The sequence below is a fragment of the Cynocephalus volans genome, chromosome 18, assembly GCF_027409185.1.
Source record: "Cynocephalus volans isolate mCynVol1 chromosome 18, mCynVol1.pri, whole genome shotgun sequence".
In the NCBI taxonomy this organism is placed as follows: domain Eukaryota; kingdom Metazoa; phylum Chordata; class Mammalia; order Dermoptera; family Cynocephalidae; genus Cynocephalus; species Cynocephalus volans.
Window position 1 is genome coordinate 13,216,225 of NC_084477.1, and position 12,581 is coordinate 13,228,805.

Consider the following 12,581-nt stretch of genomic DNA (forward strand, 5'->3'; position numbering starts at 1 on the left):
TCGAGAGGCGGAGTCGGGGCTTCGTCTGGGGAGGCGGAGCTTCGTCTCGGGAGGCGTGGCTACTCGTCACATTTCCGGGGAGGGGGCGAGGCTTCGTCTCGAGAGGAGGGTGGGAGGCGGAGCTTCGTCTCGGGAGGCGGGGCTACTCGACGTATTTCCGGTGACTTGTACCTCTTCTCTTGCCGTAGCGCCTGGAACCGGAAGCTGCTGGGAGGCATGCTTTTGGTTTCCGGGAGAGGGCTGGACGGTTTGGTACCATGTGGGAGCTGCCGTGAAGAGTTGTCGGCTCCTAAGTCCTCCCTTAATTCCGAGCTCCGGGTGACGAGGAGCACCGAGCCGCTCGGTGTGGCCGCGGACTGGGGCGCTCTACCGAGAGAGGGTGAGGCGCCCGCGGGTGGTCCGGGTGTCTGCTGAGTGGGAGAACCCGTGGGGCGGCCACGCTCTTGGACCTTCCTAGAGACCCTCTCACGGTGGGTGTTTCTCAGCCTGTGCCTTTAGAAATCCGCTGGCGTGAAAGATGACGTCCTTAGCCCAGCAGCTGCAGCGACTCGCCCTCCCCCAAACTGATCCCAGCCTCTTATCGAGACATGAAGTTGCTTCTCTGCTGTTTGACCCCAAGGAAGCGGCCACCATCGACAGGGACACCGCCTTTGCCATCGGTGAGCTGCCCTTTAACTTGGAAAAGCTTTGAAACATTTGTTTACTGGATGTGGTTTCATTTTCTTTCCTATTCTGCTCTCCACCCCCTTTCCTTAGCATTTTTTTTTTTTAACTTGTCGACTTACGTCGGTAAGGGAAAGAGAATAACATAGCCACGTGCTACCTGCTTGAAATGCATATAGGTAGTGGCATCTAAGTTACCCAGACGAAGGGACTTCGTCAGGGAGGACAACTAATACCCGTATGGAGAAAGGAAGAACAGCTGAAAGAGGCCGGAGGCAGTGGCTGCGGTGGAGGAGGGGTCTTCCCAGAGGGCTGCCTAGTTATTGTAGGGATATCAAAAATATAGAGATAAAACGAGAAGAAATGGCTTCTGCCACGAAGTGCGTTCTGTTCTCCTAGCTGATGAGATAGCATTGATTCCATAAGGTGAAAACTAGAAATCTGTGTTTGGAACTGTGTATTACATGCTAAGAGAATTCAGAAACTTTTAGGGATAAGTAAAACTGTAAAAGAGGAGTGGTATGAATTTGCTTGCAAGGAATTGTTAAATAAAACTGGTCTTTTTTTCTAGGATGCACTGGACTTGAAGAGTTGCTTGGAATTGATCCTTCCTTTGAGCAGTTTGAAGCACTGTTGTTCAGCCAGCTAGCAAAAACCTTGGAGCGCAGCGTTCAGACCAAAGCAGTGAACAAAAAGCTGGATGAAAACCTATCATTATTCCTTATTCACTTATCACCTTACTTCCTGCTTAAGCCAGCACAGAAATGTCTGGAGTGGTTGATTCACAGGTAGCTAATGGAATCACAAAAATAACTATGGGCTAGCCACTTTGATCTTTTGTAAAATTAAGTAGTTGAAAACACTTATACAGTTAAAGCTGAAAAATTATGTATATTAAGAAATTAATAAGATGTCTTATTTGAGATAAGCATGCTCTTCTGCTTTTAAATTCGTGTTTGTTGATGGTGAATAGTACCACTGAAGATATTGAGTAGATGTTCTAACCTCATTAGTTCTCAGGATCTCTTATTAGTTTGCCATTAGATTGTTCCTGCACACTTGGGACAATGGGTATTCAACTTATTTCTTGCCAAAATAACAGCAGTGGTTTTGGGAAAAGGTAGCAGTATCCTCTAAAATACCATAGCCTAAGTAAGAAAAATGGTAATAACTAATGTATGTTGAGCATTTACTCACCAGGCCCTGTGGTAAGCATTTTACGTGTGTTATCTCACTTAATTCTCACAACATTCCTATGGGGAGATACTTGTATTATACCCATTTGACAGTTGCAAAAACTGAGGCTTAAAAGGGTTAAGTTGCCTGAGTCACACAAGTAATTGGCTGAGCTGGGATACAACTGAAGTTTGTTTCCAAGGTTTGATCTTTCTGCCACTTTGGAAATTATCTGAGTAAGTTTACTTAGTTTATTTTCTCACTTATTGGCACCACATCACAGCTTACACATTTTTGTTTGTTCTTTCAATATACATGTTTTAAAAGTAGAAAGATTTTCATTTCATTAATTAGAGACATGGGGGTGCGGTGATTTCCTTTCAGGAAGCAAGTGAGTCACTGAGAAAACAATCTTTTACTTGGGTCTTCTGACTATCAGAACATTAGACTCATCAGACAAAAAAGATCGTTCAAAAGTTTGTGATATTTCCCTCTGTTGTCTAGCTGGTAATTTTCCCCAAATAGATCATTAATGTAAGGGGTACTCTTTGCATTTGATTTTATTTATTTAGCAAAGATTGGGTTTGATATATGGATGAGTAGGTTTGCCCTTGGTTACTGTTTTGAAATAAAAGCCATAATAGAAGTTTATGCAAAGTTTTGGGGATGTAGCATGGCCTGGGGTAGTTGAGGAAAGCTTCACAGAAGAAGTAATGTCTTGGCTAGCAGTAAAGTCATGTATAAAACTAACATAAGGCAGAGTGGTATGGTACTATAAGGCAAGTACATGTAAAAGGATAGAAGAGTTTAGATAAACCTAAGAGGGCTCAGCTGGCTGAGTGAATTAGGAAAAGCATCTTGAAAGAGGAGGCATCTGAGCAAGGTCTTGAAAACTGGGAAGGATTTAATGTATCTGACAATGAATCTATCTTATGTTAGGGTAGAGGAACTGATACAAATTACATATTGTTGTGATTGTTAATTTTTTTTATCCAAGGGATGTAATATGACTTTCTTTTTAATTAGTCTTTTGGTTTTAGAAGTAATGTAGTTAAGAAAACTGTGGGAGGTGACTTTGAGTATGGAGAGAAGCTGAGCTTTGCCACCTGCTTGGCCAGTTGCTTTTATGTAGATATGACTAGGTGATCCCCCTTATGTTAATATAATAATTGTTTTTTTGTCTTTTTCCTGACCAGCGCTCAGCCAGTGAGTGCACCGGCCATTCCTATATAGGATCCGAACCCACGGTGGGAGCGTCGCTGCGCTCCCAGCGCCGCACTCTCCCGAGTGCACCACAGGCTCGGCCCATATAATAATAGGTTTTTTAAAAAAGTTGACAGAAAGTGAATGGGACATAAAGTTTGATGTTGAATATTCAAAACATACTGTATGAGAATTGGCAGTTTGGAGCAACACAGATGGAACTAGAGACCATCATGTTAAGTGAAATAAGCCAGGCACAGAAAGACAGATACCACATGATCTCGTATGTGAATCTAATTTTTTAAAAAAAGTGGTTTTCATAGAAGCAGAGAGTAGAATAATGGTTACCAGAGGCCAGAAGGGGAGGGGTATGGAGGGAAAATGATGGATTAACAGGTACAGAGCTGTGCTATCTACTCTAAGATAATCAATGTATAGTATATGCATGTATAGAAAAATCACACTGTACCCCACCACTATGTACAAATAAATATTTTAAAAATGGAAAAAAAAGAAAAGAATTGGCAGAACCATGTTCAGGTGAACTTGAATGCAAAATAGAGGGCTTATCATTTAAGTGCCCTGTATGATGATTATGGTGACATGGTTGTTCTAATGATATTCATTCTAGGTACTTTTAGCTCATTGATGTGCAATTTGTGCATGTAAGGAAATAGGTGCTATAAGTTTTGTGTCAATTTGAATTGTTTGCTTTTTTCCCCAGGTTTCATATCCATCTTTATAATCAAGATAGTCTCATTGCTTGTGTTCTGCCATACCATGAGACAAGAATATTTGTGCGGGTTATACAGCTTCTAAAAATTAATAATTCAAAGCACAAATGGTTCTGGTTGTTGCCAGTTAAGGTATGGTTGTTGAGTGACATGTTTTTAATTATTACAGATCTTGATTAAGGGATGTAATTTTGAAAAAATAAAGTCATTAGTGCTCCTAGGGATAGTCCAAATATTAACTCCATCACTTTGATTCCTAACTTCCAGTTGAAACAGTCATTAATATTATCTAGCTTTTATTAGTACCTGACATGAGGCCAGGCAATTTATATTATATTGGATTCTCATATTGGATTCTCACAAAATTCCATTTTTATGGATGAGGACAGGCTCCAAAAATTAAATTACACGCCAAAGTTCACATAACTATAAAGCGGCAGATTTGGAATTTGAATCCCAGTCTGATTCTAAAGTCTGTGTCTTCACTATAACATGGTATTTGACATTTTAAATTTTGGAACTGAAGAGCTTTAAAAAAGTTGGAGGTGAAGAAAGGCAGAAAATACTCACAAAAATTAAAGGGATGAGAATAGCCTGAAGAGCTTCAGGAAATTATTAAAGTTGTGGAGAAGATGCTGAGAATTAATTTACAGGTGAATAGAAGGATGGGTGCCTAACAGGAAGGGTCTCGGTAAATCAGATGGTGCGCTATTGTGGTGAAACCCCTGACTTGCCACTAGTGCTTTGTTGCAGCATATACGAAAGGAAAGTAGATGTGTGTTGTTAGCAGGAACTTTACTGCATGCTCTGCATGGCGACCCCTTCTGGGAGGAGGGCAAATGGGGACGGAAGGAGGCTCACACGTGGTGGGGCTGTACAGAGCGCTAACGGATGGTGATAGCAAGGTCAGCCATCGGGATGAATAAGAAGGAAGGAGTGGGGAAATTTAAATGAGGAGGAGAGTTTACGAATCTGGGATGTAAGGCACTTGAACTAAAATTGTTCAAGGCCAACCGGTGGAAAGGCTTCTCATCAAACTGCTCTTCCCAACATTCACTCTGCTCGTAGCATCAAGGTCATTTTCCCCTCGTCTACACATAGACCCTGCTGCTCTGGACACTCTTATTCCACGTGTCCAAACCTCACCTGCCTATTAAAGTTTGCCTCTAATTCTCATTTTGTTGATGTATTCAATATTTATTGAGCACTTAAGACATAACCATGCACAATGCTAGGTGGTGGGGACAGCGGTATCCGTTGGCTGAGTTCCTGGTCTAATTCTGTTATTAGTGTTATTGTAAAGCAGTTTAAAAAAAAGTATCACATTGGCTGAAAACCCAAATCTAACCAGTAGAACTACTCAGAATCTAGAGAATCCAGGTTTAGATAAATGCGTATCAAAACACGACGCATGATAAGCATTTTTCACTGAGTGCCTCCACCCGCATTGCTGATCTCTTGAGTTTGTAAAGATTCCGTGATTTTCTGTGTTAATTTCATCACCACAGCCAATTATAAGGGAGGATTATATCTTGTATTTATGAACTGCAGCAGCGTGGAAATGTTACTAGGGTGGGTACTTTAAAATAACGATCCACTGATAGTTTGTTCTTTCTGTTAATAGCAATCTGGAGTGCCCTTAGCTAAAGGAACTTTGATTACCCACTGCTACAAAGATCTTGGATTCATGGATTTCATTTGTAGTCTGGTGAAGAAATCTGTGAAGGTGAGTAGTATATTGTTTTGCGAATGTACATGTGTAATTTCATTGAAAAGATTGTTGGCTCTGAATGAAGAAAACATACTAAAGCCTTTCCTAATAGCAATGATACTTTGAAGAAATTCCTTTTGTTAAATTATTTGTGGTTTTCGAGCAAGAGCAGGTGGAGGATCAGTCTTTTCTCATGAAAGGTGTTTTTCTACAAAAATATATTAGTTCCTTGCCAAATTCTAGTTGCAGTGACTATTTAAACAAAGATACAATCTAAAAATGTCAAGTAGATTGTTAGGCAGTTCGTTCTTGTTATATTGTGTATTTAATTCAATATTCCTTATGGTAAAAATTAATATGTCAAAGCCTGAAGTAGCTCAGGAGAGCTTCATATAAATATTTTTATCTAATTGGCCTTTCCCTGTTCGATGTGTTTCGTTTGTGTTCCCCATTCCAGGTTTTTGCTGAGTATCCAGGAAGCTCGGCTCAGTTGCGGGTGCTCTTGGCTTTCTATGCTGCTACCATCGTGTCTGCTCTAGGGGCTGCCGAGCACATATCGGACAACATAGTCGCCAAACTGTTTCCATACATCCAGAAGGTTGGCTCTGCTGATGTATAAAGTGGATTATTTTGTACTATAAGGACTTTTCTTACTTTTGAAAATTTCATTTAGATGTTAATGTTTTTAAATTAACAGTGTATTTCAGATGGTTGATGAGATTTAATCTTTAGGTAAAAAAAAAAATATGACTTTTTTAGTCTTAAAAATACATCAGAGAGGGACCTTTAACCAGGACTCTGAGAATAAATATTGGCTATCTGACCCCGCCACTCTTTCCCAGATCTGTTTTCTTCGCTGTCATTTTACCTCGCTGGAAAGAGAATGGAGTAGGCAGTTTCCTCAAGGCTCGGCAGCCTCTTAGCATTCTTTTTGCATTGGCCTCTGCTTCTCGGTGTTTCTTCTTCCCACGTGCCTTGTTGCCTGCCGCCTTCCCAGATGCCCCATGGAGGTACTGCCTTTCGCTTCCTATCAGTGTCCCAAACTATTGTCTTCAATCAGATACAGTTTTATGTCTGTCGGTGATCTGATTGAAAGGTTTCCCATCCACTGATAGGTGTTTGCATACGAAAGAAGAGCTTGTTGGCTCCTGTTAGGACGGGCGGTGGATATTTGAGACTTTCTTAGATCCCTCCTCTCATCCGAGAGACTGTCTCATCTCCGTGTGCACTCAGGAAAAGGGGACAACACCTTCATTTTCTACTTCTGAAGAGTGGTTGCTTCTCAGTGTGCGTTAGGTTGCGTTAATCTCTAACTTAGGACGTTTCTAGTTTCGCGGGGTAAAGTAACATTTTAAGTAGAAGAAATTAATACAATTTATCATTTTTACTTGTATTTTAAAAACTGTTTAGGGATTGAAATCGTCTTTGCCAGATTACAGAGCTGCAACGTACATGATAATATGTCAGATTTCTGTGAAAGTGACAATGGAAGATACCGTTGTTAATTCATTGGCATCACAGATCATCAAAACATTGACCAAGATTCCCTCTTTGATCAAGGAAGGATTAGGTTGCTTGATAGTGCTCCTGCAGAGACAGAAGCCAGAGAGCCTTGGGAAAAAGTATGTACAATTGAATTGGGAAATGATGCTAGTTAGAGGTGAATGAAATTATTTTGAATAATTTTTTTGTAAGATAAGTGACATACTATTTTTTTTATATTGCCGTTTGTTGTCTGACTTGTAAAGTCAACATCATATGTGCTTGCTTCTTCGAAGGCCGTTTACTCACCTGTGTGATGTTCCCGATCTTATTACAATACTTCACGGCATTTCTGAGACATATGACGTCAGTCCTCTTCTGCGTTACATGCTTCCCCGTCTGGTTGCTGCCGTCATTCATCACGTGTCAGGTGTGTGGTTTTGCATTTTTGTACAGAAACTTGCATTCTAAGATCTCATCCTCTTAAAATAGGAACCATACCCTGGTTAACAGCTTTAAAATATTTAAAATCTCTGCTGTTCAAATGTTTTTGTGTAGCCAGTCTATTTTTCTTAAGTGAGATACATTTGGGGTAGGGAGCAGGTTGGTTCAAGAGAGATCCTTCTTCCTTGAGTGATTTCTCAGAATTCTGTTCTTTTTAAAATCTGTTTTCTTAAGCAGTCTGTACATGAATAACACTAGGTTTGTTGTAAAATATACTACTGAGTAAACCTTTTCCTTCACATTTAGGAATTTAATGAACTTAAGTGAAGTTTACAGTAAATACCCAGTTGCCAAAAAAAGTTATAAAACAAAGCCAAAAAATTAATTAGAAAGTGATTATTTGCATTGTTTGTTTTTATCTTTCAATTAATACAGAAAGACAAGGAAGAAATACTTGGTCCTGTTGCTACTTGCAGAACACTGAGAAAGACATCTCTAGAACTATGTCAGTCTATTAGAAAATAAGGTTTACATATAACCAAACCTTGGTTTAAACATGCGGTTTAGAAAAATGCCTACCATGAGTGCAAGTGCATTCTTTCTGTTCTCATAGTGATGAGTGATGTGGTCCCAGTCTTTGAAGGCAGGGACTAACATCAGATTCATACGTTTACGGTAAATCAGGACAAGAAGATGACAACTCTTAGTGCAGTAAAGAGGTATTGACATGAAAGTGTAGGCCTGTTTTCAGAAATAGTTTATTAAGATCTAGGTTTGTGGCTCAACTTCAGTAATAACTTATAATGTGACTTGGGAAAAGTCTACTTAACTTTTATACTTTTTCGTTATTAATGTAAGTATGATAGTATTTGTTAAAAATATAGAGAATTTCAGGTAAAGGATAAAAGAGGGCAAGGTGTATAAAAATGCTGTGAAAAATGTAAATGATTAAATAGGTAAAATACACTTTTGACGACAGATAAAAAGGTGAAAATGGATATATGCGTTTTAAAATTATTCCTAGAAAGATTTTCTGCTCTAAGTAAATTTAATAATGTGAGTGTGCAAAAAAATTTTCCCCAATTCAATTTTGATTTGTTGCGTATGAAGGAGAAGAAACCGAAGGGATGGATGGTCAAATCTACAAGAAACACTTGGAAGATGTACTCACAAAAATACCACTGAAGAGCAGCTTGGACCGCTTGTTGGCGAGGTAAGCTATGGTTGTGGACATTCTTCTGATTTACATTTTTGTGGCTCTGTATACTTTTCAGGGTTGGTTAGCGGTTGTCTGGTATTCCTTTTTAATGTGTGTCTTGCTTTGTCAAGATCCTTTTATTAATTATAAGCGCTGAATCCAATCATTGTGACAGCCTAAAAAGCAAAAGTAGTTTTTCTTGCTTGTCTTTAGTGTTTATAGAAGAAAATGGAAAGTTAATGGTTACGCTAAATTTGGGTTATAACTAAATGTAATTGTGGCTGTTTAAAGCTTTCTGTTAATAAAAGGACCATAATGCCTGAACCAATACATCACAGTTGATATTAAGTACATATCAGTTAGAAACTTAACGTTGAGGGCAGGCATGGAGTAGACTATTTCTTCCTTTTCTGTAAAGATAGTTCAATCTGGCTTTTTTCTTAAAGGGCAGCTTGATGCTTGATACACTGAAAAGGATATAGGTATTGCAGTCACACATAGGTCTGAATTCTGCTTCCACCACTTCCATTAGAGTAGTAAGTTGTGCAGGTCAGACTTCCTGGGTCTGGTTTTGTCACTGTAACACTGAGCGAGTGCCTACCTGCTGGTGTGCAGCCTTCGTGCCCCTTGCCCAGAGGGTTGGTTTGTGAATTAAATGAGAGCATACGCTTGAAGTGCCATTGAGAGCTAGGGCTCTGGAATCAGACTGAGATTTAAAATTTAAAATCCCACTCTGCTCTTTGTGGCACGCAAGGGCTGGCTAAGGATTGGCTTTTGTTGCTGTTCTCATTTGACCTCAGGCAAATGGGAAGACTTCTTACGTCCTGGTTTCTTTATCTGTAAAATAAATATTATAGTTTCTATTTTGTAGAGGTATGACGTCAAGAGATAGTATTTCTAAAGCATCTAGAACATTGTAGTTACTCAGTACATATTAATTAACTCTCATGTCTGCTGTTTGTTTTCTTTTGCAGCCTTCTTTTTGAAAAGTATATTTCATGTACTTCACAGGAAGAAATTGATTCTGATAAAGTATCTTTACTTAATGAACAGTTTCTTCCACTCATCAGACTTTTAGAAAGCAAGTAAGCTGTGTGTGCACCTGTGTTCTTCTCTAATGTGTACCTCCTGTTTTTTAAAGATGCAATTCACAAGTCACATCTTAATATAGTGAATTGTAAAGAAACTGTCCTTTTCTTTTTTTTTTCCTCTTCAAAAAGGGATGAGTATAGGATTTAAATATATTTGAAATATAAGAGGAAATAGGGGTTGTGTGGGGACTGGAGAGAGTAAAATTTTTTTAATATGAAGACTTTTTGTTGTTGTAGTAGTCATAGTAACAAGATTGATCAATATAATTTAGTTTTATGTGTACTATTTGTTAAAATTTAAATCTCAATCTCAGTGATTTTTTAAAACGTCTTTCATGTCTTTCCATTATGCATGTATGGCCTGTGTGGTTAATAGCTTTATTTAGAATAAGGGATTAACACCTTCATTTCTTCCCAGATACCCCAGAACATTAGATCTTGTATTAGAGGAACACCTAAAAGAAATTACAGATCTAAAACAGCAAGAACTTTTTCACCAGTTTATTTCTCTTTCTACAAGTGGTGGAAAGTATCAGGTACGTTATCCTTCTCTGGAGGAATCATGATGATTAGGGGTATATCGTGTGGATATTTGAAGAGCTCCAGAAGGAAATTTGCTACTTTCCTCACCTCTTTGGAAAATTTCACAGAGAAATAAGACTTTATACAGTTTGCCTAGTTACCTGAAGTAAGGCTCTGAGGCAAGAATCAAATCATTGAAGAAAAAGTACAGTAATTTTTAAATAACTGTGAATGTGATACTTATTTCAGGAAAAGTGTTGTTACAGAATTGTATGCACAGTGTTCATTAACAGTCACCAAAGGGTGGCCTCTCATAGATTTTAGCGTTCTTTCTTTCTCCCCACTGGCTCTTTAAATTATTGGCTAGAAAAAGGGAGGGGGAATCTATTTCATGATTGTGTTAAAACTTCAGAAAGTTTTCTAGTGATTCAACCCTAAATCTTTATACTAGAAGTTAGATATTTAAGCAGAAGTTTTTGTGATTAGTCTGGAAAACAGATATTATGAAGATAAATATGATTGTTTTAGTTTATCTCTTCCATAATTAGACTTTCATTTTTAATTGTGTTATATTTCCAAATCTTAGGTTGATAGATAGACTTTTTTCTTAGTCTAATTATATGAGTGAACTGATTTGAGTGTCACTGTTCTATCATTTAGTTGAGTTGCATAGGTGCTTTTCACTTTGGAATCAAATATGCATAAGGAATACAGATTCATAGGATTACTTCACTAAATTAAACCTACACATAGACACAAGCATACACAAAATCACACCAATAGCAATACAAATTTTTTCATCTGTTGTAACTCATATCATGTTCTGGAGACAAAGATTTTGCTTTACTTCTGAGTTTCTGTAGTTAGATGGTTGTTACTGAATATGGTTGAGCAACAGGGGTGGTTTTCTCTGATTTTTATTCTTAAGATAAGTGAAATCATTTGATAATTAGGTTGAACCCTCTAGTTTTTAGCAGATTCTGATACCTCTTTGATGCTCAGTCTGAATCATCCACTTGCTCCCGTGAGACTTCTGGCCGTTAATCATCTGAAAAATATGAAAACATCAAAGGTTTGTGTCTCATTTCATTTGTGATTTTTTTCCCCCTATGATGAACAGTGTAATTCTAGAATAAGAAATTGAAGTTGCTATTAAGAATCAATGTGTAATTATAGAGCTAAACTGAATAAAGCAGATGAAAGTTCTTTGGACCAAGATTTAGGACTATATATGGCAGTAGGCACCATTTTAACAATAACCTAACAACAACTGTTTTCATATGTAATCCCATTGCAGGTTCTGAGGTTAGCTTTAGTTCATTGTTTTTTAAACTAGAATTTATAGACCAATTCACAGAGGCTTATAATTATCTGAGAATTCTTTAGTCTTGAAATTTAATTTTGATAGTCTTAATTTTATATATGTGTCTTAATTATATGTATGAAATTATATGTATAGTCTCAGTTATATATAATTATATATTAATTTTATATTAATTTTAATTTGGGACATCTGAATGATAACTTTTGAACCCTGTTCCATAATTTCAGTGTCTGCAGTTGCATTTGTGTTTAAAATTTTTGTGGCTCCAAATAATAAATACAGAGGCTGATTTAATTGATAAATAACACATATATACCAAAAGGTATTGGTATGAACACTTTGCAGTGATTCAAATAGAACAGCATTTTCCAAATTTCAGTCATTCAGACAATACCTGCACAATTTTTGCTACATTAGCTTACCACTGATAATATTATTTTCTTAAAATTTTTCTTTAGCTTATTTTAAATGGACTCATTATTTTTTTAGCCTTCAAATCATGGATGTGAAGTGCTAATTGAATATACATTTTAGTATAGTTACTGTAATTAAAATAGGAATGTTTCATCTGTGTAATATTTAAAATCAAATACCATGATTTGTATATTTGAAAATTTATGGAGTAGAGAAAAGTGGTAGCAAAGTTTACTTTTCCTATAGCATATGGTAGTATTAACATGCTGAACTCTAGAATTTGTGTCATAGCAGTTAGAACTAGATTCATATTATAAGTAGAATTTAATTTTAGCTAATCACAATTATCACATTCAATTTGTCTTAATAGGTATTTTATTGGTTTTGTAGGGTTTTTCATTTGCCTTGCAGATTTTTAAAAATATTTTTTATATTTTATATCATCTATATTTTAAGGAGTTATACTTACATATCACTTTAAAAATTGATATATAAGTAATAAATAATTTAGAGCAACATTTGGATCTGTAGAAATGTTTCTTTAAATGTGATTGATGTAATGCTGAAGTTTGGAAAATGTTGCTTTATTTGATTCATTTCTGATTTGTCATTAATTGTG

The 12,581-nt window shown here is 37.2% G+C and overlaps 1 protein-coding gene across 4 annotated transcripts in view; it reads left to right on the plus strand.

Moving 5' to 3' along the window:
• Positions 1-238: 238 nt before the first annotated feature.
• The window catches only part of HEATR1 (HEAT repeat containing 1), a 48,352-nt gene continuing 36,009 nt past the window's right edge, over positions 239-12,581 (plus strand). Inside the window, exons 1-12 of one of the 4 annotated variants that reach the window (XM_063082897.1) lie at positions 239-379; positions 486-659; positions 1,235-1,451; positions 3,767-3,908; positions 5,401-5,502; positions 5,945-6,085; positions 6,898-7,109; positions 7,236-7,399; positions 8,524-8,626; positions 9,586-9,696; positions 10,121-10,238; positions 11,192-11,296. In XM_063082897.1, coding sequence (XP_062938967.1) covers positions 518-659; positions 1,235-1,451; positions 3,767-3,908; positions 5,401-5,502; positions 5,945-6,085; positions 6,898-7,109; positions 7,236-7,399; positions 8,524-8,626; positions 9,586-9,696; positions 10,121-10,238; positions 11,192-11,296 — 1,557 coding nt within the window. In that variant the 5' untranslated portion in view covers positions 239-379; positions 486-517. Of the gene's footprint in view, positions 660-1,234; positions 1,452-3,766; positions 3,909-5,400; positions 5,503-5,944; positions 6,086-6,897; positions 7,110-7,235; positions 7,400-8,523; positions 8,627-9,585; positions 9,697-10,120; positions 10,239-11,191; positions 11,297-12,581 lie in introns of all 4 variants that reach the window. The other 3 variants (XM_063082898.1, XM_063082899.1, XM_063082900.1) reach the window with 3 other exon arrangements.